Here is a 23,737-nt window from a genome sequence, read left to right as displayed (position 1 = left end):
AAGATTTTAGTATATTTTCCGGATTTGAGACGCGGCATTCTGTGCATAGCACAACGCGTGGATCTGAAAAGGAGTATGCTTAAATGCACAGACTCCTGTCAAAGGTACATCATAAACGCACATCATCAGACACAAACGCCCAGTTGAGAAAAAAACTGAATGGTTCCAACTTGATCTGTCACCACTCAGATGACTATCCTTAAGATGATCGAACGGGATACCGAAGTCGATTTTTAAAGTACCACATAGGTAAAATTGTCAGATATTTCATAGCCCAACAATGGTTATGACATAGGAATAGGGGCTGAAAACGTCGACAGGTACGCGTTCACCCAGCGATTCTAAAAATAGGTGACACTAATGAAGAGGGAAAAACAAGTACACCCAAAAGAAAGTGGCCATTGAAAGACTTGGAATGACAGACACTGGCACTGTAAGATGACTACGTTACAAGATCACATTCTAATGTGAGACAGTTGACAGTATTACACAAACCAGTTCGATTTAGGATTGAGCAAAGATCGAGATTTAGCGATCCAGGTCTTGATTTAGCAAATCTCAAAATCCTTTTGCACCCATGCAGACAAAAACAATAATACCGGAATCGACAACAAAAAAAAATCTATTCCGAGTGAGCATAAAAATGCAGACCAACATTATACGTACATGATACATACGTATTCTATTAGGTAAATAAAAACACACATGCATTAAACGAAAGCAAATTTAAACATTGTACGTCAATAGCACAGCACACCTTGAGATTGAGATGAACCTTATAACAGATGTAGAACCAAACTGTCAAAACATAACCCGTCATGTACGCAAGCACGATCCCCAACCTGTATACCACTTTTGTCCAATTCATAAACATAATTATACCGCACAAAAGTTATCCTATCACGTCCGTCCATTGTCTTATATTTTTATTTTTCAATTTTTTCTTACACTGCCCGGTTGGCCCATTTCCTTTATAAGAGTAGATTTGGTCGCCCAAATCAGCACATTATCTCTGTCTCTCGTGGTCTCTTTTTCTTGACAGTGCAATCGTTAGAACCATGCTTTTCAAAAACCTCGTGTCGGTTTTGGCCACCTGTGCCGCTGCCGTATCTGCTGCAGACTTGCCCGCTTTAGAAATTGTTGGTAACAAGTTCTTCTACTCCAACAACGGTTCTCAATTCCTTTTGAAGGGTGTCGCTTACCAACAAAACACTGCTAACTTGTCTTCCACTGACAACGCTACCTTCGTTGATCCTCTTGCTGATGCCAAAGCTTGTGCTAGAGACGTTCCTTATTTGGCTGCTTTGGAAACCAACGTCATCAGAGTTTACTCTCTCGATGTCACCCAAGATCACACTGCTTGTATGAACCTTTTACAAGAAGCAGGTATCTATGTCATTGCCGATTTGTCAACTCCTGATTTGTCCATCAACAGAGATGACCCGGAATGGACTGTTGAATTGTACGACCGTTACACTTCAGTGGTTGATGCTTTCCAAAACTATACCAATATCTTAGGTTTTTTCGCCGGTAACGAAGTCACCAACGCTGTCAACAACACTAACGCCTCCGCTTTCGTCAAGGCTGCTGTCAGAGATACCAAGGCTTACATCAAGTCGCAAGGTTACCGTCTGATTCCAGTTGGTTACTCTGCCAATGATGATATCGATATTAGATTGGAACTTGCTGAGTACTTTGCCTGTGGTTCCGAAGATTCTGCTGCTGATTTCTTTGGTATCAACATGTACTCATGGTGTGGTACCTCTGCTACTTTCAAGTCTTCTGGTTACCAAAACATCACCGAACAATACGCTAATTTGGGCATCCCACTTTTCTTCTCCGAATACGGTTGTAACTTGGTCCAACCCAGAAAGTTCACCGATGTAGGAACCATCTACTCCTCCGAAATGACCGGTGTTTGGTCTGGTGCCATTGTTTACATGTACTTCCAAGAAGAAAATGATTATGGTTTGGTTACCATTGGTTCTAACGACAAGGTCACCACTTTACCTGATTACTCTTACTTGTCTGTTCAAATCGCTTCCGTCAGTCCAACCTTGATCAAGAGTGCTCAAGCTGCCAATGTAACTGCCACCACATGTCCTGCCATTGGTGCTAACTGGCAAGCTACCACTCTTCTCCCTCCTACTCCAGATAAGTCGGCTTGTGAATGTATGGATGAGTCTCTTTCTTGTGTCGTTGATGGCTCTGTCTCCTCTGACGACTACCAATCTTTGTTCGAATATGTCTGTTATCATATCGACTGTTCAGGTATCAATGCCAACGGTACCAGTGGTGATTACGGTGCTTACTCACCTTGTTCCAACCAGCAAAGACTTAACTTTGTCTTGGATTTGTACTATAAAGCTCAAGGTTCTTCCTCATCTGCTTGTGACTTTAGTGGTTCTGCTTCTCTTAAGTCTGCTTCCACTGCTGGTTCTTGTGCTTCAGTTTTGTCTGCTGCTGGTGAAAGTGGTATGGGAACTGTGGTTCCAGCTTCCACCACTAAGGGTTCTGGCTCCTCTGGCTCTGCCTCTGGCTCTAAAGCTTCAGCCTCAGCTTCTGGTTCTTCCACATCCACCAAGCTGTCAGGTGCCATTGCTTCATACAACCTCAACATCAAGTACCAAGTCATTGTTGTGGCCATTTCCATGGTCTTTGGTGCCGGTCTCGTGTGTTTGTAAGCCATTATCTCTTTCCTTTTTAGACTGAATCGTAAATATACCTGTTGCAAATATATACTCATTATGTGGACCTTAAATCACTCTGTAAGCGTTAATTCATTCGTCAACAACCAACTTGCGAATCTCCCATAAATGATCACCATTCCATTCTTGATGTCTGTTGCAAATAAGATACTTGGACCCAGAGGGGAACCAATTGTCGACTTTCCTTTTGATTTTAGCCTCTTCTTTTAGGAAACGATTGATAGTCTTCATTGACAAATTAAACTCCTCAACTGGAACAATTCCCGTAACAGAAGAAGAAGCACCTGAAGTGGAGATAAGTGGTCCATCACTTGTACTGGCTGTGGTGGTACTTGAAGTGGTCCGCTGTGTAAACGTAGATGCTCCTCTCATAGGTGATTGAAGTCTAGCCAAAGAAGGATTACTATTGGTTGCTAGCACATCGACGTAACCACCACCAGCATTGACATTTATAGGAGAAATATTATCGTCCAAATCAGGTACATTGAATAATGTATGGGCTTCATCGCCAGGATAGACCCATCTTAAATTGGTGGAATCAAATACCATAGGTGATTCTTCGTTACTGGAAGGTTCAATATCAGGTGCAAGTGTTAGAAACTTCTTTGATCCCTCTTTTTTGATGTTACGACCTTTGAGATCATTCATGGTAATCAATGATGGTTTTGATAGCGTATCAAACTTAAGTAGATCTAAATCATTACCCTCCCAGGTTTGTGTACGAGAGTTTAACTTCATAGGACCATGGTAGATATTCAATTGTGACTGCTGTTTCTGATATTGCTCCAAATTAATTTGATGCTTCACCCGTTTCTTGTGCTGTGGGTATTGATGAGTTGCATTCCTATTGTTCTTTATAGGTTGCAGGTGCTGATGAACATTATTACTTTGCAAATGAGTTTGGTGATATTCCTGTGGATTTCCATTTGCATTTCCTCTCTTTTGGTGCTTTGTACTCTCTTTAAATTTGCTTAATAATGCAAGTTTCCTTTCTTGAGCTTTCACATATTCCTCATCTTGTGGGTGGGCGGTTTCCTGGTTATAGAAAGAGGGTATTCGGTTCAATTTGCGGTATATATGGTTACTTGTGTTGAACTTGGGGTGCTCGGAGATTAACTCCATGGATGACTTAAACTTCTTCACTGTGTTTAAAGAGTTCTTCCCAAAAGACTGAAGATTTGGTAATGATTGCTTCAGTTTCATTGGAGGTGGTAATATGGACATTTTCTCTTCAATATCATTATCAAATCCATTCGCAAAATCTTCAATAGAGCTTTCTTCAAACGTTATAGTGCGTTCATGAGGCTGCTGCTCATTGGGATTTCTGATTCGAGAATTGGATCTTCGCTTCTTTGCAGCAGCTTGATGCTGTTGTCTGGTGGTGTGCAACTTTTCCAACTCTAATTCTTCAACTTTCGACTGATCTTGTAACAGCTGTTTCTTCTGGTTCAACCTATCATGCATCTTCAGATATATACCACTTTCCTGGTCTCCAAATATATTGTCCACGTCTTCAAATTCTGCATCACTCAACTCGGAAGTCACATCGGTGTCGTTCATCTCAAATAGTCTACCGTCTTCAACCATACCACCTCCACCACTATCGAGAAACCGACGTTGTCCTTTGGACGACTTCTTAATTGGAGACGACGTGGATATCGAATCAGATGGACTGAACTTAATGGAGGATCCACCTAAAAGTGTCTTGACACCACCACTACCACCGCCAAAATCTTGTAGTCTTAAAGTGTCCAATCCTTCAGAAAGCTTTATGGTGTGATAATCATCCTGTTGATGTTGATATTTCTCGGGACTCCCATCGTCGTCGAAATCAAGTATCCGGTTCATGTCTTCATCTTCCGAAAACCTGCTCAAGATCTCTGCTTTCCTTGATAATATATCGTCCTCCCCTGCTGCATCTTCTGCTACTGGAGGCGATAGACCTGGACGGATCCGTTTCCCACTCATGAGCTCTTACTGTTAATTGATTGGTTGATTGACTCTAAGCGGAGCTAAGGCCATCAGAAGGCAGTTGGTAAAACCTGTAACGTAACTCTTTCTGAACTCCGGCGGGTGAGAGGATCGAATTAATAAAAGCCTTTGACCTCCACAAGTGTTCTGTTCTGTGACTTTGGTTTGTTTACTGATTGTGATCTGACTACAAACAAGCAACTTTGTGTTAACGAAGGAAACTTTCCTTCGCGCCACAAAATCATCAGCACTGTTTGTTTCAAGTTGAGGTCGACATATTTGATCTGAAACAGATGATGCAAGTTATTGGTTTCATATAGTTTGGGCTATTTATAGATTTGACAGGGATGAACAGAAGGGCATAAAATATGGTGGCTTCCGTCTACCGAATGGTAGTCATAGTGTATGAAGGTTTCTGCCGCGGAATATTTAACGGGGCATTGGATCCAGTGTCGTTGTAATTTTGACCTACTGGTTGAAAAACCAATGTAGATATTTGTGGTCCCAAACGTACCTTAGTTTTGTCTACCAATTTAAACTGAGCATCAAGGATCGGTGGTACGACTATCATTGCTACCAATATTATCAAATGTGCAACAAGCAATAAACCGTACTTGAAACTTCTCACTCTTCTACGGTTTCTTTCTCTTCGTGAAAATATTGGCGACTGGAACAGTTTGGACGGTTTTAGCCACATTAATGCCGTGGTGTGTATTTTGTCCACAAACGGAATTAACGTAATGGGGATCATAGATATATAGAGCCAGTGTGCTAGAATGTACTCATATGCGAACATATTAATTTCGTAGACCTTGACGTACGATTCCCGGAAAAATAGTCCAAGTATCTGGAACAAGTTAAACCCCTTCCCAAGCCATTTTCCTGACCACCACGCCTGGTTGACAGTGTCATCGTCCCGAGGTTCACGAGTGACGAAAAAGAGTAGTAATTGGAAAACAAAGTTGTGGAATGCAATTATGCAAAGAACTCCGCATAACGTACGAGGGACGTTCCAGTTCTCGCAGAAGAACAACACGGTAAACGAAAGCAAATGCACTATGACGCCAAGTAGATAACAAGTCGATGTAATAACTGGTGAAATATCAAGCCGTAGTAAACGAAAGAATGGAAATATTGTAAATGAGCATGTCAAAGCCACAACAAGAATAAGTCCATTGACTATTAATGGGAAAAGAGCGATACATATAACCCTAAGAATTGGGCTGGCTCTAGTTGGGCTCTTGACCCCGTTCTGGGAATTAATGAAGACGTAGGACACAAAATATGAAAGTAACTTTAGCAATTGGAGCAAGATCCTATCCCAGAAGCAATTCCACCGTGAGGGACGTTGTAACGCATTGGGACTTATTTGCTTTGTTGAAGCGGCTTTCAGTTTCCTTCCAAGAACCAACGATTGTTCGTCTTTTTGGTAGTTTATCCAAGAGTTGGCCTTGTACGTTCTGTTACCTTTGAAGAACCATCTTATGAGATCGCGGTAGTCCAAAATATGCTCTTTAAAAAGGAATTGGTGGGGGTTGAATAGAAATGGAGAATAGCAGAGTGATATCACGGTAATGAAGAACCATAGAATAGCCGGTTGCCAAATGATAGTGGAAATGAATCCGAGCGAAAGTGCCAGAACGGCTCCCAGATGTATTGAAAGTGTTGCATACCTTGAATAAAGAAACAGGAAAGACTTCCTACTTATTGCAAACCCTCTGCCTGTGGGAATATATGTTGCTCCTCCGTAAGTGATGTTTCTTCGAAGCGATTCAGCGTAAATGTTGCACACGAAAACCTCGAATAACGGTGTTAATGAGACCAAGTGTTTCCAAATTCTCGTTGCCGTTCTCTTGATACCCTTTTCCATTGATTCTTGGATGATAAGCGGTAAGAAAGAGATCATAAAACAAATGCAAATGGAAAGAACAAATCGAGATATCCACTGTATGATTGGCTGCAAATTGTAGCACCCCAACGGCTCTTGTAGATCTGTAATAAGACTCTGGGGGTTGAAGTTGCAGAGAACAGTCTCGTGAACCAACGCTGCTAGGTTCACAAGCAAAGCTAAGACAAGCTTTATAGAGAATATAATGAACAAGTTGTTCACATGAAACCCTGCATGTGCATAGTAAAAAGAAAGAAACCTATCAGTGGGTAGATTAGTTCCTAAATGGTAATACTCTCGGGATAGTAACTGCTCTCCCATACCTGTTCCAATCTTGCTTGTGAAGTTGAGAATAGTTCCAAAGCCTAAATCTCTTCCCTTCCCACATTGGTAAAAATCGCTATGTTTGATCCTACCTCCTCTTGAAATGGCGTTCATCCCAGCATATATATCTTCGTTTAGATGTAGTTCCCTCGTAGCTTTAGATATTCCTCCTCTGGTAGTCATGAAAATCAAGTTGAGGAAATCGGGATGTCCGTAGTGAAGTTTAGCTCCAATGGCTGCCAAAGTTCTGGCAAAAAGGGTACCAAACGTTTGCTCCTTCGCAGCTGCAACATCTCCCAACACCCCTATATTCTCCGAATAAATATATTCTCGGGCTCCAACAATAGCCACTTGACTTTGCTCAACACATCCGATCGATCCAGGAAGGTACTCCACCAGGGCGTCGATTCGAAGTTCTTCAAACTCTGCTAGCACCGACTTTATTTTGAGGCATTCCTCAAGATAGTTATCTTGGTTGGCATCAATGGTTTGAAGATATTCGCCTCGACTAAAAATAATGGCATTATTCTGGTTGTCTGCCTTCCCGTCACCAAGAATCGGGTTTCCTGATAGTTTAATACGATATTTCACTCCGTAATTACCCTCCTCATTGACTCTGGAAGTATCAAGAAGCGTCGAGTAGTACGTTGATTCCTCGACTGACATTTTCTCCTCTTCCAAATAACACGCCTTTAGCAGAGGAAAGGCTTGGAATAACGATTTGGCATCCTCTAACTCGGTTTCGTTGAAACTTTGAAACTTTTGCATTGAAACTAATAGCTGGAACTTTGTTCGACTGAATTGGTCTAAGTGCTCTTCAACTTCTTCGGCTAAAAGATATTGAATCTCCTCTTTGTTTTCCGCCTGGTACAATATTTTTAATGCCGTCTGATAATTGGTAAAACCTGAGATTGTTCTGTACAACGTTTGGCATCTTAATGAAGCCCATATTCTCGTTCGAAGCGGTTTGAAAGAGTCGGAATCCTTAAAACCAACACAGTAATAAGGAATATCATTAATTTCGTTTTGCATGAACTGACTTAAATCTTCCTTCCCCGATCCAACAGAAGCATAAATATCTCTTCCCTCTGTGTCTGGTAGCTTGGCTATATCGTTGTATGAATTTGCTTCATGTGACTCTTCGAAATCGCCCTCGCCGAATTTGTGAAGGGTTTTAGAATCTTTTACGAAGACATTCCATTCTTCTCTATGAAGCTGCTTCAAGTACTCCAATAACGAAATGCGAGACTGGTGGGGCTGCTTCAAGATTTCTTTAAGACTAAGTATAATCTTTTCGGAATAGTGGGGGACTAACACGGTGAACATCGGGAGAGCTTTCACCGGTAAAGGCTCTTCTATTGAAGTGGAGATTGAATGAGCAAGAAATGTTATTCTTCTTTCGGCTTCCTTACCGCATACGAAGAAGTCCTTCAAAGAAAAGGAGGCATCATCTTGGAATACAAAGAACACCGGAGGTCGAATGTTACCATCAGACAAATCTATGAACAATAGTTTGCGTGTTTGCTCCACAGACAACAAGTGCTCTCGGAACATTGAAATTATAATGGCATTCCATATTAAACTTATCAAGCTTGCTGGAGATCCGGGTGCCTTCTTGTAAACGATTTTACTCAAGATTCTTTCCGGTAATCTTAAAAAGATGTTCCTCCAGGGTGTCAATACTGATATTCCCAGATGAAGCGATAGCAAAATGGAGAACAAGCAATTGCAGATAATATACCAAAGATAAGTATCTAGGAAGAACAAGACGAAATCTGTTAATATTAGAAGCACCAATATAATCTTTGGCTGGTTCGCACAGAGCCATTTAGTGCTGATTAGTGAATCAGAATGACATCTGTTGGTCGCCATTATGGCCACCACTCGTATAGGGTCTCTAAATGAAAGTGTAAGGAAGAAATAAGATTCTGTGAACTTGGCTCCAAACACACATATCCATAGTATCAACGAGTTTATTTGACCCTTTCTGTCAAGAGGCGCAAAGGTGGCTGCAAACTCGTTTGTTCTATTGGAGTTCATGTTCTGACGAAGCAATGAACCAAACAATTTGGCAGGAGGTGTGATTGCAAAATATACAAGGGTTGCAACTGCAGTGAAAAACTGCACTACCGAAATCCAATACCCATGAATAGAGTACACCGTCAACGGAATAAACCATAACGTGTACACCCCTGGTCCTAGGTTGATTAACAAGATTACAACACAGTAGAATAGTCTTCCCAAGGTAGAAGCTAGTGTTCCTGGGAATCTCATAGGAATGAATGTGAACTCAAAAAAAATTCCCCAGATAGTCATGATGGGAGGTATCACCCCAGCTAGTGCAACCATCGATAATTGAACTTGAGGTGGTGGTGGGTTATTGAGTAGTTGTGAATAGTTTACAGTGTATAAGGTTGGCAGATTATAAGCTGTGAAGAACCAGAACATCGTGATGTGGATGATCCACACTCGACCAAAATTTGTTATCAAATGGTTCCACGATCTGACTTCTCTGTATGTCTTAAAGAAACACTTATCCCAATCAATAAGATGTAGGTGAAGAAACCGTACTTCCTTCGAAACGTTGTACAAAATATCACCATTCTTTAACTTGATGTTCCTTATGAGATCGGGGTGCCAAAAGAACTGGTTCATGTCGTCGTACGAGATTATCTTATCATGACGCAAGTTTCTTCTTTTCCACACCCCGCTGGTAGTCTTTTGGTATTTCTGGCTCCTTATATATTGATATAAGGGCGTTATTACTTGATCTAGAAAGTAATTAATTGGCAACAGTATGCCCTTCTTGTTCTCACTCTTCCAGTGATCCCAACAAATTTTGAAAATAAAGCAAATACCTTCCGGTAAAAACCTGACGTTGTTGGCCTCTCCCCATATCATAAGATACAATGCTATCTGCTGAATATATTCTATTTCGCTGGCGTTGTATAAATCAAACTTCCATTTGTACTCTAGTTGTAATAGGGGATTGCAGGTACCGCCATCTAAGACTTCACTGAAAATATCTGAACATTTACTTTGTGGTCTTTCTTCTTCTACTGGTGCTGTAGCAGCTATAACAGCACCTAAACGAGTCTGCAGATTCTTGAATGATTTGTATTCGGTCCAGTCCTTCACTGAGTAATTGGTTTCCAAGGCACTCCATACCGCGAAGTACCACCGTTTATAATTGGCGTTATCGCCCCCAATATAATCCCGGTGAATACTTAAAAGTGCTTGTTGACAAGAAGTACGAGACGCCCTTGAGTTGAGCTGGCACATGAGATACTCATGCATGTTTTCAACGTTGGAGTGTTGGAATTGAAACCGACGAGCCAAATTTTCAAACTGAGTTTTAATAGCCTCTGCTGAAATTGGAGCTTGGTTTCTGTGGCACCAATTGGGATATAGGGCCTTATCGTTAGACGCTATAGAGTCTGAGGACGGTAAATCATCCATAGTTTCTTCCTTGGTGTTGGGGGGTTGTTCCATAGTTTGCTTCTTAATAGCACTAATGGCTGCGAAAATAATACAGGTAACAAACAGACGCCAACACAAAGAAGGGTTCAGGAGGTTGCTTTCTAAACAATAACTTGTCGACTTCTGTTTCAAATGCAAGATTCCTGTTAAGTTTTTAACAATGGAAAGTTTGAACAGATTTTCAAAGCAAGCGAATGAACCGGGAGTTTAAAAAAAGAGTGTTATTATTCAGTTGTGAATGTTTTGATAATGAATTGAGACTGTTTCATCAGAAAAAAAATGCCTTCACTCAGATTCGAACTGAGGATCTCCTCATTACTAGTGAGGTGCCTTACCAACTTGGCCATAAAGGCTTAGTATATTTTTTGCCTTCGTAATTACGCCTATCTAAAACGCAGGATGCCAACCATCCTGCACATCGGAAATTATTTGCGCCCGTAATGGCGTTTTGGTCATTCAGATTAGGGGGACCACCAATGATAGCTTATTCAATCTGCTTAAAAATTACTTTCGAATTGCATGATGCTTGGAAAGTACCAAAAGTAGGAATGCTCTGTATTAAACGCAGCCTCACTCAATCGTTAGGTGATGTCAAGGATCTCGGTCCTGCAACTTCAAGTTAATGAATAATGGATTTTGTGGGTGAAAAAACCGCAACATTTTTCAACCGAAAAACACGTCAGGTCTGGTGAAAGGAAACAGGGCTCACAATGTAACTAGCTAATTGAAGACACGATTATACGTACAATTAACCAACTAAGTAGGTTTTATTTTTATTAGTATTGTTATTCTTTTTATTGGTCTAGACCACGACTGCAGTTCCATTGGCTGAGTGTTAGAATTAAACAGAGAGAAATGCGTAAACGGATTTATGTATGAATGTATGTAATGAAGCAGACAGAAAAGAAAAGCTGACAAAACAACTTGTACGCAGGAAAAATTAAGCAGGTTTCCAAACACTTGCGAATGATAGGAAGAGAGATATACGACTTGAGTTATAATAAAGAAAAAAAAGTAATAATAGTGTAGAATTCTTGCCAATACGTAATGGTATGCTTCTCTATGGCACTCAGTTAATCCCAGAAAATAACAGTCGTTGTTTTACAACCATGTAAATCCAGTAAAGGTGGAAGGACTTCGAACGAGGTAAGGAGACTGAAAAGGCGTTTGAGAAAGGGTGAGCGAAACGTGAAGTCTGCAGTATTGAGAAGTGAGAATGACTGCGGGGGATCTCAAAATTAAGAGCGAAGGAGGCTTAAATGGAGAAAAACAATAATCCATACTACCAAAATAACTTATAGAGACATTCGATACTTGTACCTGTTGGTTCTACTGTGAATAATTATAGAGATAATTTCTCCAACCCTGAATGGCTAGTTCCAACAGGTTACCCGGACATGGAAGTGTTTTTTGTCAGAAAACAATCCGATCTATGTGCGTCTAAATGTCTGATGCAATGGACTCGCATTGACCTGCCGACACTTGAGATTATTGAACGTGATGATTGGCCAATGCAAAAAAAGCCAAAGTCCAACAAGACCATGGAGCCTAATACTATAACAACTAGTAATAGTAGAGCTATTAGTGGTTCGCTTTATAGAACGAAACATGAAAGTGATCTCAAAGCCCAGCACAAACTTCTATTAACCTACTAGGGAAGAACTCCTACCATCAGGAAAATTAGCCACCGAAGAAAAATGTTATGACACTGAATGGCTTTCTATACTTGTCATTGGAAATAGAACCATGCTTCATGATCTCACTACACTTGCGTATGCGGGTACCATCATTAGATAGCTTATTCTAGATTGAATTGTCGTCCGTGTTTTGTGTCGCCTAGGATTCTTCATTGGCGATTCTGTGCAATGATACCTTACTATTTATGGATACTTTGGTTGCACATTTATCTAGTAACCAAGTACGAGCCGATGAAATACCAGGCCACCATCAATGCAAAGGCTATATTGATTTCATTTCATGGCGTACCCTTATCATTAGGGATATATATTCATAACTGTTGTATACTGTAGTATATTGTCTAGTACAATATAGAATAGTATAGTACAGTATAGCATAGTGTAGTTTAGTACAGTATAGTAGTGTTGTGGAAGCCATAAGTGTGTAAAGTTCAGTCCAGTCCAGTCCAGTCCATATATATTAGTAGCTATACGTGGCTCGGCCGGTCAGTATGGTAATATGCGTTGAGTTTGTCGCGGTATTCCATACCACACTGGAATACCACGTAAAAACGGGTTCCACTTATTCGTACCAGTAAAATTTAATCCGATCGACTACGTTTCTGACAAAACAATAAACTAATAACATAATTAATATTAATTGTCAGATTTAAAATTGCTAATTTATGTCTTTACTTCTTAACCACACATTAATCTCTCCTTTAGCCTTCTGCCACCCCCACTGCAACTTACAAAATTCTGCTTGGTGGGTCCTCTTTTACTGTACATTCTGTCTGTCTGTATGTTCGCGCGGTACTGTATAGGGGGCCGTATGGAGCAAGCAAAAAATCACCACAAAAAAAGCGAAAAAAAATCAAAGCAACACCAACAACAACCTTTTACTACTACCACTGTCTCTACACAAACATCGTTACTTTTTAGGGTGTCGAAGCTTTAGTGAGAACATTGTAATACTTATACTATTTCTACAGGGGATATATAGTAGTATTGGCATCAACATTACTCGTGCTTTTCCTCGGTGTCATTTTTCTTCTACTTCTCCCCAACAAAAGCAAAGTGAACAAACACACTTTGACGTTTTTATCCTGAGTCTCCTTCCCCCTGATTAAGACGGTCAAGTCGATAACGAACGACTCTAAGGGAAAGAGAAAGAGATTGATTTGCTATTCTCATTGCTGTTTAATTAACCTCGTTGACACTTAACCTTCATTTCCTTCCATTGAATTAACTAACTGTTAGCCATATTGCTTGTCTAATCTTGTTTAATTTGCTTATATTGGTTTAGGTTTGGCTTTTATTGGTTTTAGTTTGACTTGGTTTTAGTTTGTTGTTAATCTCAGCTACAAACTTGCCCACTGAATTGATTAACTAAACGTGAGCATTTTGCTTCAGGAAGATTGTCTCCAGTTACTAGTCATCCCCGTGAACTAGAATTTAGATCTGCTATCAATACTCACCACAACTAGTTGGATTTGTTGTCTCGGGTTTATCATCTTTGATTTGTAACTTTAAATCATTCACTAAATTCAACGTATCGGTACCTGAGCCTTTTGTGTTCCAACTAACTGATTTTGTCCTTTGATTTAAAGTACCACCACAAAACTCTCTCAAAGTCAAGATGATGACCCTTCCTAATGATGAACACACTATTTCGGCTGATGATGCTGCCTCTGTGGCCGTTGCTGCTGGAATGGGTGTTAAGGAGGAAGATGAATCTATTCCTCAATATTCCACTCTGCTGAATTTATTCAAAGCTGAAGACCCATTGTTGGCTGCTGCTTCACAAAGTGGTGCTGGGGCTGTAGCACCTCCTGGTCAAGGACCCTCCGGACATTCCGCCCAAGGTAACCCAATAACTGTCAATACTGCCAACGGTGGAACTGCTGCTGATGTCTACCAACAACAATTACAACAACTGGTGTTGGGAAACTCTGTTGCCGGTAATCCAGGTGGGCAAAATAAAGGGTCTGGTCATAATAATGGTACTAATGGTACTCGTTCTGCTCAACCACAAGGACAATTACATCATATTCAAGCCCACCAATTACAATATCAGTCACACCAACCTCACCATGTTCATTTAGCCCAGGCAGCTCAACAATCACAGCAACTGGCAGTTGACCATCACTTGTTACAACAACAACATCAATTACTGTCAGCAGCTTTACAGTACCAATCTCACATGCCTCTACATCACCAGCAACAACAGGCTCAACAACAATCAGCCCAAGTTGCCCAAGCAGCTGTGGTTGCCCTGCACCATCAACAACAACAAGCACAACAAGCACAACAAGCACAACAACAAGTACACCAACAACAACAGCAACAACAAGCTCAGCAAGCTCAACAACATCTTCCACACTTTCCAATGCACCATCAAAACAATCCAGACCATTTGTTACATCAACAACAGGCCCAACAACTGTTACATCATCACCAACAAATGCACCAACAACTTCCTCCACAACACTTGCACCATCAATTGGCTCAACATCAACAACACCAACAAGCTCAAGCAGCAGCAGCAGCAGCCGCCGCCGCCGCCACAGCTGCACATCCTACAGTTATGGAATTAATGGCTCATGATCATCTGGATTTATTGGAGCCAGCTTCTAATCGAAAAGTAGCTCCCCGTTCTGCAGATTTGTTTCGTGTTGGACCTCATTTCCTGGAGACCAGACATCATCAGGATATTTATTGTAAAGCTAATGATATGGATGTTACCCCAATTTTACAAGCCCGTATTGATAGAGGATTTGAAATGGGTGAGAATGGAACATGGATTGGATATAAACGGAATTACTTCACTCTTGTGGCATCATTCCATTTGGAAAACTTTGATTTTGATCGATTTATTATGAACAAGTATTATACTTATGAAAAACACGGCAAACATACGCAACACCATCATATACATGGATTACATCCTCATCATATGCACAATGGTGGTAATGGAGGCCCTGGAGAATCAAAAGTTGAGATTAGTTATTTTGCGATTCGGCTAGTTGCCAAATGTTCTGATGATGATGTTGCTATAAGTTTAGTTCAACGTACACCCAAGAGAGATAAAGAACCTCAATTCCCACCTCCTATTTATCCTGCTGTCCCAGCTGAATTGCCCGATCATGAAACGGTTAAGGCCAGTTGTAACAAACGGAATGGATCCAAGATTGAAAATATGAACAAGGTGTTTTATTTTGATCGAGGAGATTATTATGGTAAGAATGGATTAGACCAATTAAAGGATATGACTATTTTAAAGAATTATCCGTCTGATTCAATTGCCCGGGTGGCTAGATTTGAACGGATTCAATTCACCAGTTCTATTCGAATCAAAGCTACATCTGTTAATTCCAGATATTTTACGTTACATGTTGAATTATTGGGTATTTTAGAGGACGAAGATCTGCAAATCCAACCAATTCTTTTAAGTAGCATTGAAACTCCACCTTTAATTATTAGAGGTCGTTCACCTTCAAACTACCATAAAGATAGAACCAGTGGGTATAGAGGACATATGCAGAATTGAGATTGAGATGCTTAGAAAACCCACCCATAAAAAAAGATGAATTTAACCATCATCGACTTGTATTTGATATGGATAGTTGTGTTTTATTATTGTATTGGGGCTAGAAAGTTACCCCCCCTCCCTTTTTTTTTTTGTTGTTTTCATTTTATATTCTTTAAGCCTGCTGATTCTTTTAATATGGTCAATGGTTATCAATTGATGAGTATATATATTTTTGTTTGTATAGTGTAAATATACGGTTGTCTTAAGTTAGGGTAGTATTCTGGTTGCTGGCGTCTTGCAGTCAGTGACAGGTCATATGAATCTATTGCAGGTCATAGTACAGTGTATTACAGGTGCTATTAAAGGTATCATTGCTGTATATACCGGGAATATAACAGTATATACTGGTATAGTATTAGTCTGCTAGACTGCAAACTACCGAACTACTAACTATATTCTGCTAGTTATATATACATCACATCTCACCATTGCCTTCCTACACATCACACAGTATTCTCTTGCTGTACAGATCACTACTGCTTTGCTGGTGAGGATTCAGCTTCCATTCGAGCACACACTACTGGTCACAATAATGTATGTATACTGTACCATATTACTGTAACGACGCTGGTGCCTTATTTCACAGTAGTATATTGTGCCACCGGTTACCCTCTGTTGTGTACTACACTACTGCCACTAGTACATCACTTTGGTGTAAGCTCTCCATAAATTCCGCAGTCTGGGGAACCCTTTTGTGTTGTTTGCGGAGTTGTCGATCAACATCACTCTTTACTACAAGGAATTAAACATCAGACGTCTCTGGGGGTGCACGAGCCGAGGTTCAACCATCATGTCGACCACAACATCTGAGAGCCGATCCAACTTGGATGCCATCAACGATCAAAGTACGCCGATGGAATATGTTAAGATCATAGATAAACAATCAATAGAATACGTTATAAAAAGTGGGTTGGCTGGAGGTATTGCTGGATCATCTGCAAAGACATTGATTGCTCCGTTAGATAGGGTTAAAATCTTATTCCAAACCAGTAACCCGGAGTTTCTCAAGTATAGAGGTCTGTTTAAAGGACTTTATTTAGCATCCGGAGCAATTTATAGATCAGATGGAATCTGGGGATTGTTCCAAGGTCATCTGGTTACTTTACTTCGAGTGTTTCCCTATGCTGCTATCAAATTCGTGGCCTATGAACAAATAAGAAGCATCCTTATCCCAAGTGATATCTATGAAACTGCTGGAAGACGATTCTTAGCCGGTTCTTTCAGTGGACTTCTTTCAGTGTTTTTCACATATCCATTAGATTTGGTGAGAGTTAGAATGGCTTTTGAAACAAGAAATTTACCCCATTCTTCAGCTTACGAATCCTTACATCATCATAATCAATACATCACTCATAAAAGAGGCCGTTTGGCCCTGACAGTCTTCACCATATTCCACGAGAAACCCCCTCATCATCTGAAAGATCCTCGATGGGTTAAATTCATGAGAAATATCAGTCCGGAACCAGTGATTCAAATATCTAATTTCTATAGAGGATTCTATGCTACTATATTAGGGATGATCCCCTATGCTGGAGTATCCTTTTATGTTCATGATTTGATTCATGATATCTTTAGATCAAAATACCTTTCCAAACTTACAGTCCAGGAGAACTACCATGCCCTGAAACCTATAGTTAAATCATCTCATAATCAAGTCAACACCAGAGACTCCAGAGCTCCTTTAAAAGCCTTTGCACAATTGATAGCAGGTGGGTTGGCAGGATTATTCAGCCAAACGGCTGCCTATCCCTTTGAAGTTATCAGGAGAAGAATGCAAGTTGGTGGAGTCATGAATGATGGTCAATTCTTATCCTTTAAACAAACAGTGAAGTTGATATATCAAGAGAGTGGAGTGAGAGGTTATTTTGTGGGGTTATACATTGGTTATATAAAAGTCATTCCGATGGTTGCTTGTTCATTTTATGTCTATGAAAGATCAAAGAAGTTATTAGGAATATAAAACAACTATATAACATGAACATTTTACGACGACTTATTTATTTATTCATATAGAATTTACTTCCTTTATATATATACATGTCTAAAAGAACCACCACCACTTCCGTTTACCCGGACGAGTACCGAATTTTGGATTAGAAGCAGTAAAGTCTTTAATTGTGTCTTTAGCCACTTGAGCCGTTTGCGTAACGGATTGAGACCCAATCTTAAAGCCCCAACCTCTCAACACTTTAACAATTCCTGGAGTAATAGCTGCAGTGACCGGGAGTCGAATGAAGATCAATGATTTGTGAATACCATAAGCTATAATGAACTCACTCAAAGAAAATTGATCATAGATAGTTTTCCATATACTCGAAGACTCAGACGATGCTGACTCCGACGCAGTGTTTGACTCCGACTCAAGTTTTTCTTTTGCTCTTCTTTCTGCTTGTTTGGCTTCCAACTCTTCAGGAGTCACTCCGTAACCAAAAGTGTTCTTCAAAGTGTTTTCATATGTCTCAATCTTCTCTTTTCCCATTGAATGAACTGCCAAATAAAGTAAAGGCAAATCAATCATTGAAAGCCCTAAATAAATACCCAATGCACTGTAACCATATTCTTTGACCAAGTCTTTCATGGTTCTTTTACCATTGACGTTCCTAGCACCTGAATAACATCTTCTAAACATGTGAGCTCTGGATAGTTTCATCCCTAGACCAATGCTTCTTAGTCTTAGCATGGTGGCGATATAAATATTTTAGTACAGCGAAACCTCAGCACGGCGACGACGTATATTTCAGCACGGCGACGTATATATCAGAATAGTATATAATTTGACTTGTACTAATGGTGATATATTTTACACTGTAAAGAACTGTGACATAATTTGATAATGGAATTAACAAGAAATTATTGGATCATAACAAACAGTATAACTTTCACATGTACTGTACAGAACAGACAAGAGCAAAGAAGAAGACAGTAGATGTGCTATAGAACCGACCTACCACAGTCGTGTACGCATACCAAACAAATGGTAGCGCGGTAAGTACAGTTTATAGTAGTAGATGGGGTACACAATATATATGTATAAACTATCTAAATTGTGAGAAGTACTCTTCATCTTTAAACCTACCCTTAACTCTCTCAATGACCTCTGCAGAATAAACATCTTCAAGACGCTCGCCTCCCTTTAATACTCGTTCTTCATGAGTCTTTTGTTCATCTTTAGTCATCACCACAATGTTCTGGAAACTAAGAGGTTTATCCGGATTCCATCTTGAAAGGGTTAATCGAGTGGAGAATCCTGATATTGGAGATTTGCCTCTGAACACTTCGTCTATTATATATGGAACCTCTCTTAATGCGATGGGAACTCTATTATCCAAATTGCCCAATCTAGCTTCTTGTCCTGAAAGTGACTGATAAACACTATCGTATATTTTGAGTCTATTTTTCCCTTCGACCGGTTCAATTGGATACCCACTGATCACTGTTAATATGTATGTGGCTATAGTAAGACCAAAAACTCCAGGCATGGTACCAAGAACTGGTAAGATTCGTACTCTAAAGTTCCGAAGAGCCGATAATTGATCAACGTCCCCCTTAGCCAATTCTTCTTCATCTAATGGTAGTAACTTAGCCTTTCTAGGATCAGGTTTCTCTGCAGAAAATACAACTGGAATCCCACGGGTTATACCTTTCTTACCTAATTTAATCCGAACAGATCGAGCCAAGGGATCTTCTTCAGTCTTTGAAATATCCGCTATATTAATCCGAGTAGGATCAGATTTACATGCTGCCCCTCCAGAACTAATGACAGGTACCTTATTCTCATGACAGTAGTGTAACAAGTCGACTTTGGTATCGATATTATCAATGCAATCTACCACAAAAGTAGGCTTGAAATCATCACCAAAGATGAGTTGTTCCGAAGTCTCTAATGACCAAAGTTGATTGCAAGCATCAATATCACACCAAGGTGCAATCTTTAATAGATGCTGTTTAAGACATTCAACTTTGGAAGTACCAACATCTGCCAATGTGGCTACTGCATGTCTGTTCAATGAACTAAGTGATACTTGATCAAAATCAATGATTCTAATTTTAGATACTCCACTTCTAACAAGCATAGTAGCGGTCCAAGAACCAACTCCTCCAGCCCCTACTACCACAATATGCTGTTCGCGGACTTTACTCATTCCTTCGGCTGAAAGGAAAGCATAATTTCTAGCCAATTGTTCTTGAATCAACTCTTCAGAATGGCGCGAGCCTTGATTAGCATCAAGTGATGGTTGTCGTCCCTGTTGTTTCTGTTGATGATAAAAGTAACGGAGACACTCTATTATGCCTACTGTTGCCACAGCAGTAGATACCACTGTTAACCAGGTGTCACGACCCATGTTGATGAGACGAGATGAGATGATAGGAGATGAGATGAGACGAGATGAGATGAATCTGATTGATTTTGGTTCGCATTACTTTTGAAGTGTTGTGTATATAGTACGAGCTTTAATGTGCTAGTGTTCGGATTAATTATAATATACGATATATGATATACGTTTTTTAATATTCGATATGAAATATACAAAGCTTGTTGAATATGTATGAGATATATTAAAACTATAACTTAGCGTTAGTTCTCCCAACGGTACATTTAATTAACCCATTTGGATCTGAAGCAGGGTAAAACAATTCAGTGTTATCTTTAATACCCTTCCATTCTAAGTTAAACAAAATATAATGTTTGTTTGGTAATTCATAAGTAACTGTCTTGACTTCAGGAACCAGTGCCAATATCTTACCGGCCATGTTATACATTGTGGCTTGAACGCTAGCGGAGTTTTCCAATGCAAACAACTCCAAAGTAGCATCTCTAGCAGTCTTAAGGGTATCTTCAAATAATCCAGCATCGGCATAGGTAGCGATATCTTCTAAAGTAGCCAACTTCTTAGGATCAAATTCCCATGAGGCAAAAACATCAGTGGAAAGAATTCTATCAGTCGTTGGTTTCAAAATGGTGTAATCACAAACATTAAAACCATAGAACATCGATCCGGTCGATTTCAAAACTGTTAAATCCTTAATACATGATTTCAATGATAATTCTTGAGTCTTCTTATTGTAAGTTAAAAAGGTTTGTTTTGTTTCTGGACCTTCATGAACAAACGAATGATCGTGTAATTTACCATTAACAGGGTACTTGTTCCATCTTTGTTGAACAATGGAAATCTCCACTCCATCAACATGAGAATATTTACTAGTGAAATGCTTAGCCAAATGACCAGCAAACCTTTCAATGGGCCAAACATCCGTATTCTTAGCTTCAACTAATATAGTGTTCTTAACCGTGTCTGTGGGCACAATAACCGAGTTATCAGCTTCAGTGTAAGAAACATCAAAGTTCCCTTTAAGAAGACATTGAACGTTGGCTTCAAGGACATCTTGAACTTTAGGATTAGAAGGGTCTTTCTTCACCTTAAGAAACTTGACATTGGCCTTACCATATGATGAATTGATTAATGTACTCATATTATTCTTGATAAATAAAATGTTATGACTAGCCCGATAATAATTTTCTGGTGATTCCCTTCTATTTATACTATGTCCTGATATCATAGGCTTTCCTCGAGTTCACGTCATTATTCACCCATCCTCCTTCTTCCCTTATCTGGACCTGCACACAGCTTATCTCGGAGATGTCCGAGTTGGTTGCTTCCAACAACCAATTCCAATCACCAATTAGACGTAAGGCAACATATTCATATGGTGGTCAATATAAAAGTGGTACGATTGACGATGGTGGAAGTAATATTATGATAATCCATAACTTTATTATGGAAATTCGGCTATCTACGAGCTAAGGATAATGCATAGTTGGCTAAAGTTCTTATCAGAGCAATGATATTGAGAGGATGACGCAATTAAGGGATTAAATACATGGAACTCCATAGATCACGATATTGATAAGGAGTAAAGCGGATATGAATTAGTATGAAGTTGATATGGGTACAATAAAGACTGAATTGATAAAGAATACTTTCGGATCAGTTCGGTAATGCCGGCGTGTATACAATCTATAAGACCAATGATTACATAAGCAAAAACATACTATTTGCGTTATATAGAATGAGTGGAAGTAAGAACGATGACGAAAAGGTAAGAAATATCATCAGAAGGTAGGAAAGATGATGAAAAAGAAGAGGGTGCTAAATCTCCTTAATCACAGTACTTAGAATATTGTTCATTTGAGCCTAACAAACTAAAATAAGCTATCCACAGTCAAGAGAAGACATTCAACTGTAAACCCAATTATTAACTCCAGAATAATATTAGGGTGGGCTTAGTTGATATCACCGACTTTGTGCAGTGAAGCACTCTACCGTGACACAACATTATTAGCAAAGGTATGTATTATCTGTCTTTTGGTGTACACCTGCATACTCTTCAGTGGCTCTTTAGATCTCGCCTAGTTCTACATTAAAACCAATTACGCCCAATGTCATCAACTTGTACTACGTAAAATGATTTTCTTATCCTGATTGCTTGCTGTTGAAAACTAGATACCTAAAAACTTTGTAGTCGGTTAATGTGGTAGACAATCCAATGAAAATAGGACGATGGATGCTTAGCAAGCAAAATTAAATTCACCCTTCAGCACATTGGCCTACGAAGAGACCTCCATTCTTGGACCTCCATTCTTTAGGATTATGGCACTGACCTTTACCTGGGATACAAAGGCCACAATTACCAATGCAGGAGGTGCATCTCTTTGCAGCACTTGGTACGGAGCTCTCATCTTCCTTGGCTTCATCAGCTAGCCAAAGAATCTTTCCAATAACCCCATCTGCAGCAACTAAAGGCGCGGCTAAAGATATGAGAGAAACTAAGACAATGTTTTGGAACTTCAAGGTTGTAATTGGCTACCAATTGAGTTTTTGCAATGTTGGTTTTTAACTAGAAAGGAAGAAAATTCATGCGAATCTCCATCATCTTACAAGTACATATTGTTAAAATCAAATCACAGCTAATTGACAGCCACAATATCAGGGAGTCAAAGAATTACATATTCAGATTGTAACCAAATACTATACCACATTCTTTACTAGTCACCCCACTGATATTAATAAAAAGAGGTTTATTAGGTCATCATCACAGTTCAATAAGTGTGATAGCCAAAAATTTGCCTACTCCAAATTGTAACTGAAGCACTGTGTCGTAATCGTCTACGAGATACTCGTATGCTTTCTGCTTAACACACTGCATCTTTTGTCTTCTTAAATATGGCTTTCGTGGTCGACTCAATTTGCAGTAATGTGAATAAGTAAGATCGCCAGAAACTCGCCCATTTCAAATTGTAACTCAAGTATTTTGACACAGTTGTTCAAGAGACTTGTGTATATTTTTTCTTTATGTAACTCGAATTGGTTCAAATAAAGTTTTGGAAACCAATATTAAATAGTTTCACAATAGCGCTATGTTGGATATTGACATTAGCAATGCATATGTAATCATTTTAAGAGATCCTACTTATGTTTTTGAAATCAATGAAGGAAGCTTATAATCCAATACCAACGCTAGCTTGAAGTTTGAAAATGCCGGGACAGGAGGAGATCAGCGATATAACAACTGGTGACGGCCCTCGTGACTCATAACATAAGGGAGTAATCACGACTTTATACAAGGTGGTGTTGGATATCCCTTGGGGTTTGATAAAGCTCCCTTCTACGCCTGGAAGATTCTGAAATACACTCATACAGAAAGCCTTCATATAGGGGCAATCTTGGTTTTCTCCTAATCTTACTCTGACATTTTGTAGTACAGATTATGATCTTCCTAATGGATATACTACTTTAAAAGAATACACAAAATTTTGCTCATTTCAAATTGTAAGACAACTAATATGGTGTAGTGAACATACGAGATACATACACACGAATTCGGGATTGTTTAATAATTTTTGTGAGGTCGATTCACTTAGCGGTAATGCAATTAAGTGTGATAGTCTGGTTGTTCGTATTTCAAGCTGTCAAATACTTTGACACAACTGTCTAAGAAGCACTCGTATATTATCTCCTTCATATAAACCAGTTGGACCTGCGATTTATATGCAGATACATAACCAAGTGACAGTTACTTTATTCTATTGTTATTTTGA

General features: G+C 39.5%; 8 protein-coding genes across 8 annotated transcripts; 3 read left to right on the top strand and 5 right to left on the bottom strand.

Moving 5' to 3' along the window:
* Positions 1–1,058: 1,058 nt before the first annotated feature.
* PHR2 (1,3-beta-glucanosyltransferase) lies at positions 1,059–2,684 on the top strand (the record flags this gene model as incomplete). The annotated part of the gene is made up of 1 exon (XM_043195409.1): positions 1,059–2,684. One exon carries the CDS (start codon positions 1,059–1,061, stop codon positions 2,682–2,684), a length of 1,626 nt encoding a protein of 541 aa, XP_043050075.1.
* Positions 2,685–2,780: 96 nt separating this feature from the next.
* On the bottom strand, positions 2,781–4,676 carry BFA1 (Bfa1p; the record flags this gene model as incomplete). The annotated part of the gene is made up of 1 exon (XM_043195408.1): positions 2,781–4,676. The coding sequence occupies one exon, from the start codon at positions 4,674–4,676 to the stop codon at positions 2,781–2,783; it is 1,896 nt and encodes a 631-aa protein (XP_043050074.1).
* A 385-nt stretch (positions 4,677–5,061) lies between these two features.
* KQ657_004741 (uncharacterized protein) lies at positions 5,062–13,311 on the bottom strand (the record flags this gene model as incomplete). Its single annotated transcript, XM_043195407.1, has 8 exons — positions 5,062–5,243; positions 6,384–6,554; positions 6,984–10,402; positions 10,440–10,514; positions 11,907–11,919; positions 12,117–12,133; positions 12,309–12,330; positions 13,302–13,311. The coding sequence occupies 8 exons, from the start codon at positions 13,309–13,311 to the stop codon at positions 5,062–5,064; spliced, it is 3,909 nt and encodes a 1,302-aa protein (XP_043050073.1).
* Positions 13,312–13,686: 375 nt separating this feature from the next.
* Positions 13,687–15,597, top strand: NDT80 (transcription factor; the record flags this gene model as incomplete). Its single annotated transcript, XM_043195406.1, has 1 exon — positions 13,687–15,597. The coding sequence occupies one exon, from the start codon at positions 13,687–13,689 to the stop codon at positions 15,595–15,597; it is 1,911 nt and encodes a 636-aa protein (XP_043050072.1).
* An 832-nt stretch (positions 15,598–16,429) lies between these two features.
* LEU5 (coenzyme A transporter) lies at positions 16,430–17,599 on the top strand (the record flags this gene model as incomplete). The annotated part of the gene is made up of 1 exon (XM_043195405.1): positions 16,430–17,599. The coding sequence occupies one exon, from the start codon at positions 16,430–16,432 to the stop codon at positions 17,597–17,599; it is 1,170 nt and encodes a 389-aa protein (XP_043050071.1).
* An 81-nt stretch (positions 17,600–17,680) lies between these two features.
* Positions 17,681–18,319, bottom strand: NAT2 (Nat2p; the record flags this gene model as incomplete). The annotated part of the gene is made up of 1 exon (XM_043195404.1): positions 17,681–18,319. One exon carries the CDS (start codon positions 18,317–18,319, stop codon positions 17,681–17,683), a length of 639 nt encoding a protein of 212 aa, XP_043050070.1.
* A 355-nt stretch (positions 18,320–18,674) lies between these two features.
* KQ657_004737 (tRNA threonylcarbamoyladenosine dehydratase) lies at positions 18,675–19,982 on the bottom strand (the record flags this gene model as incomplete). The annotated part of the gene is made up of 1 exon (XM_043195403.1): positions 18,675–19,982. One exon carries the CDS (start codon positions 19,980–19,982, stop codon positions 18,675–18,677), a length of 1,308 nt encoding a protein of 435 aa, XP_043050069.1.
* Positions 19,983–20,202: 220 nt separating this feature from the next.
* Positions 20,203–21,111, bottom strand: KQ657_004736 (uncharacterized protein; the record flags this gene model as incomplete). The annotated part of the gene is made up of 1 exon (XM_043195402.1): positions 20,203–21,111. One exon carries the CDS (start codon positions 21,109–21,111, stop codon positions 20,203–20,205), a length of 909 nt encoding a protein of 302 aa, XP_043050068.1.
* Positions 21,112–23,737: the final 2,626 nt, after the last annotated feature.

Source organism: Scheffersomyces spartinae (genome assembly GCF_019049425.1).
Source record: "Scheffersomyces spartinae strain ARV_011 chromosome Unknown scaffold_7, whole genome shotgun sequence".
NCBI classification, from domain to species: domain Eukaryota; kingdom Fungi; phylum Ascomycota; class Pichiomycetes; order Serinales; family Debaryomycetaceae; genus Lizanozyma; species Lizanozyma spartinae.
This window is presented reverse-complemented; position numbering and strand designations above follow the sequence as displayed.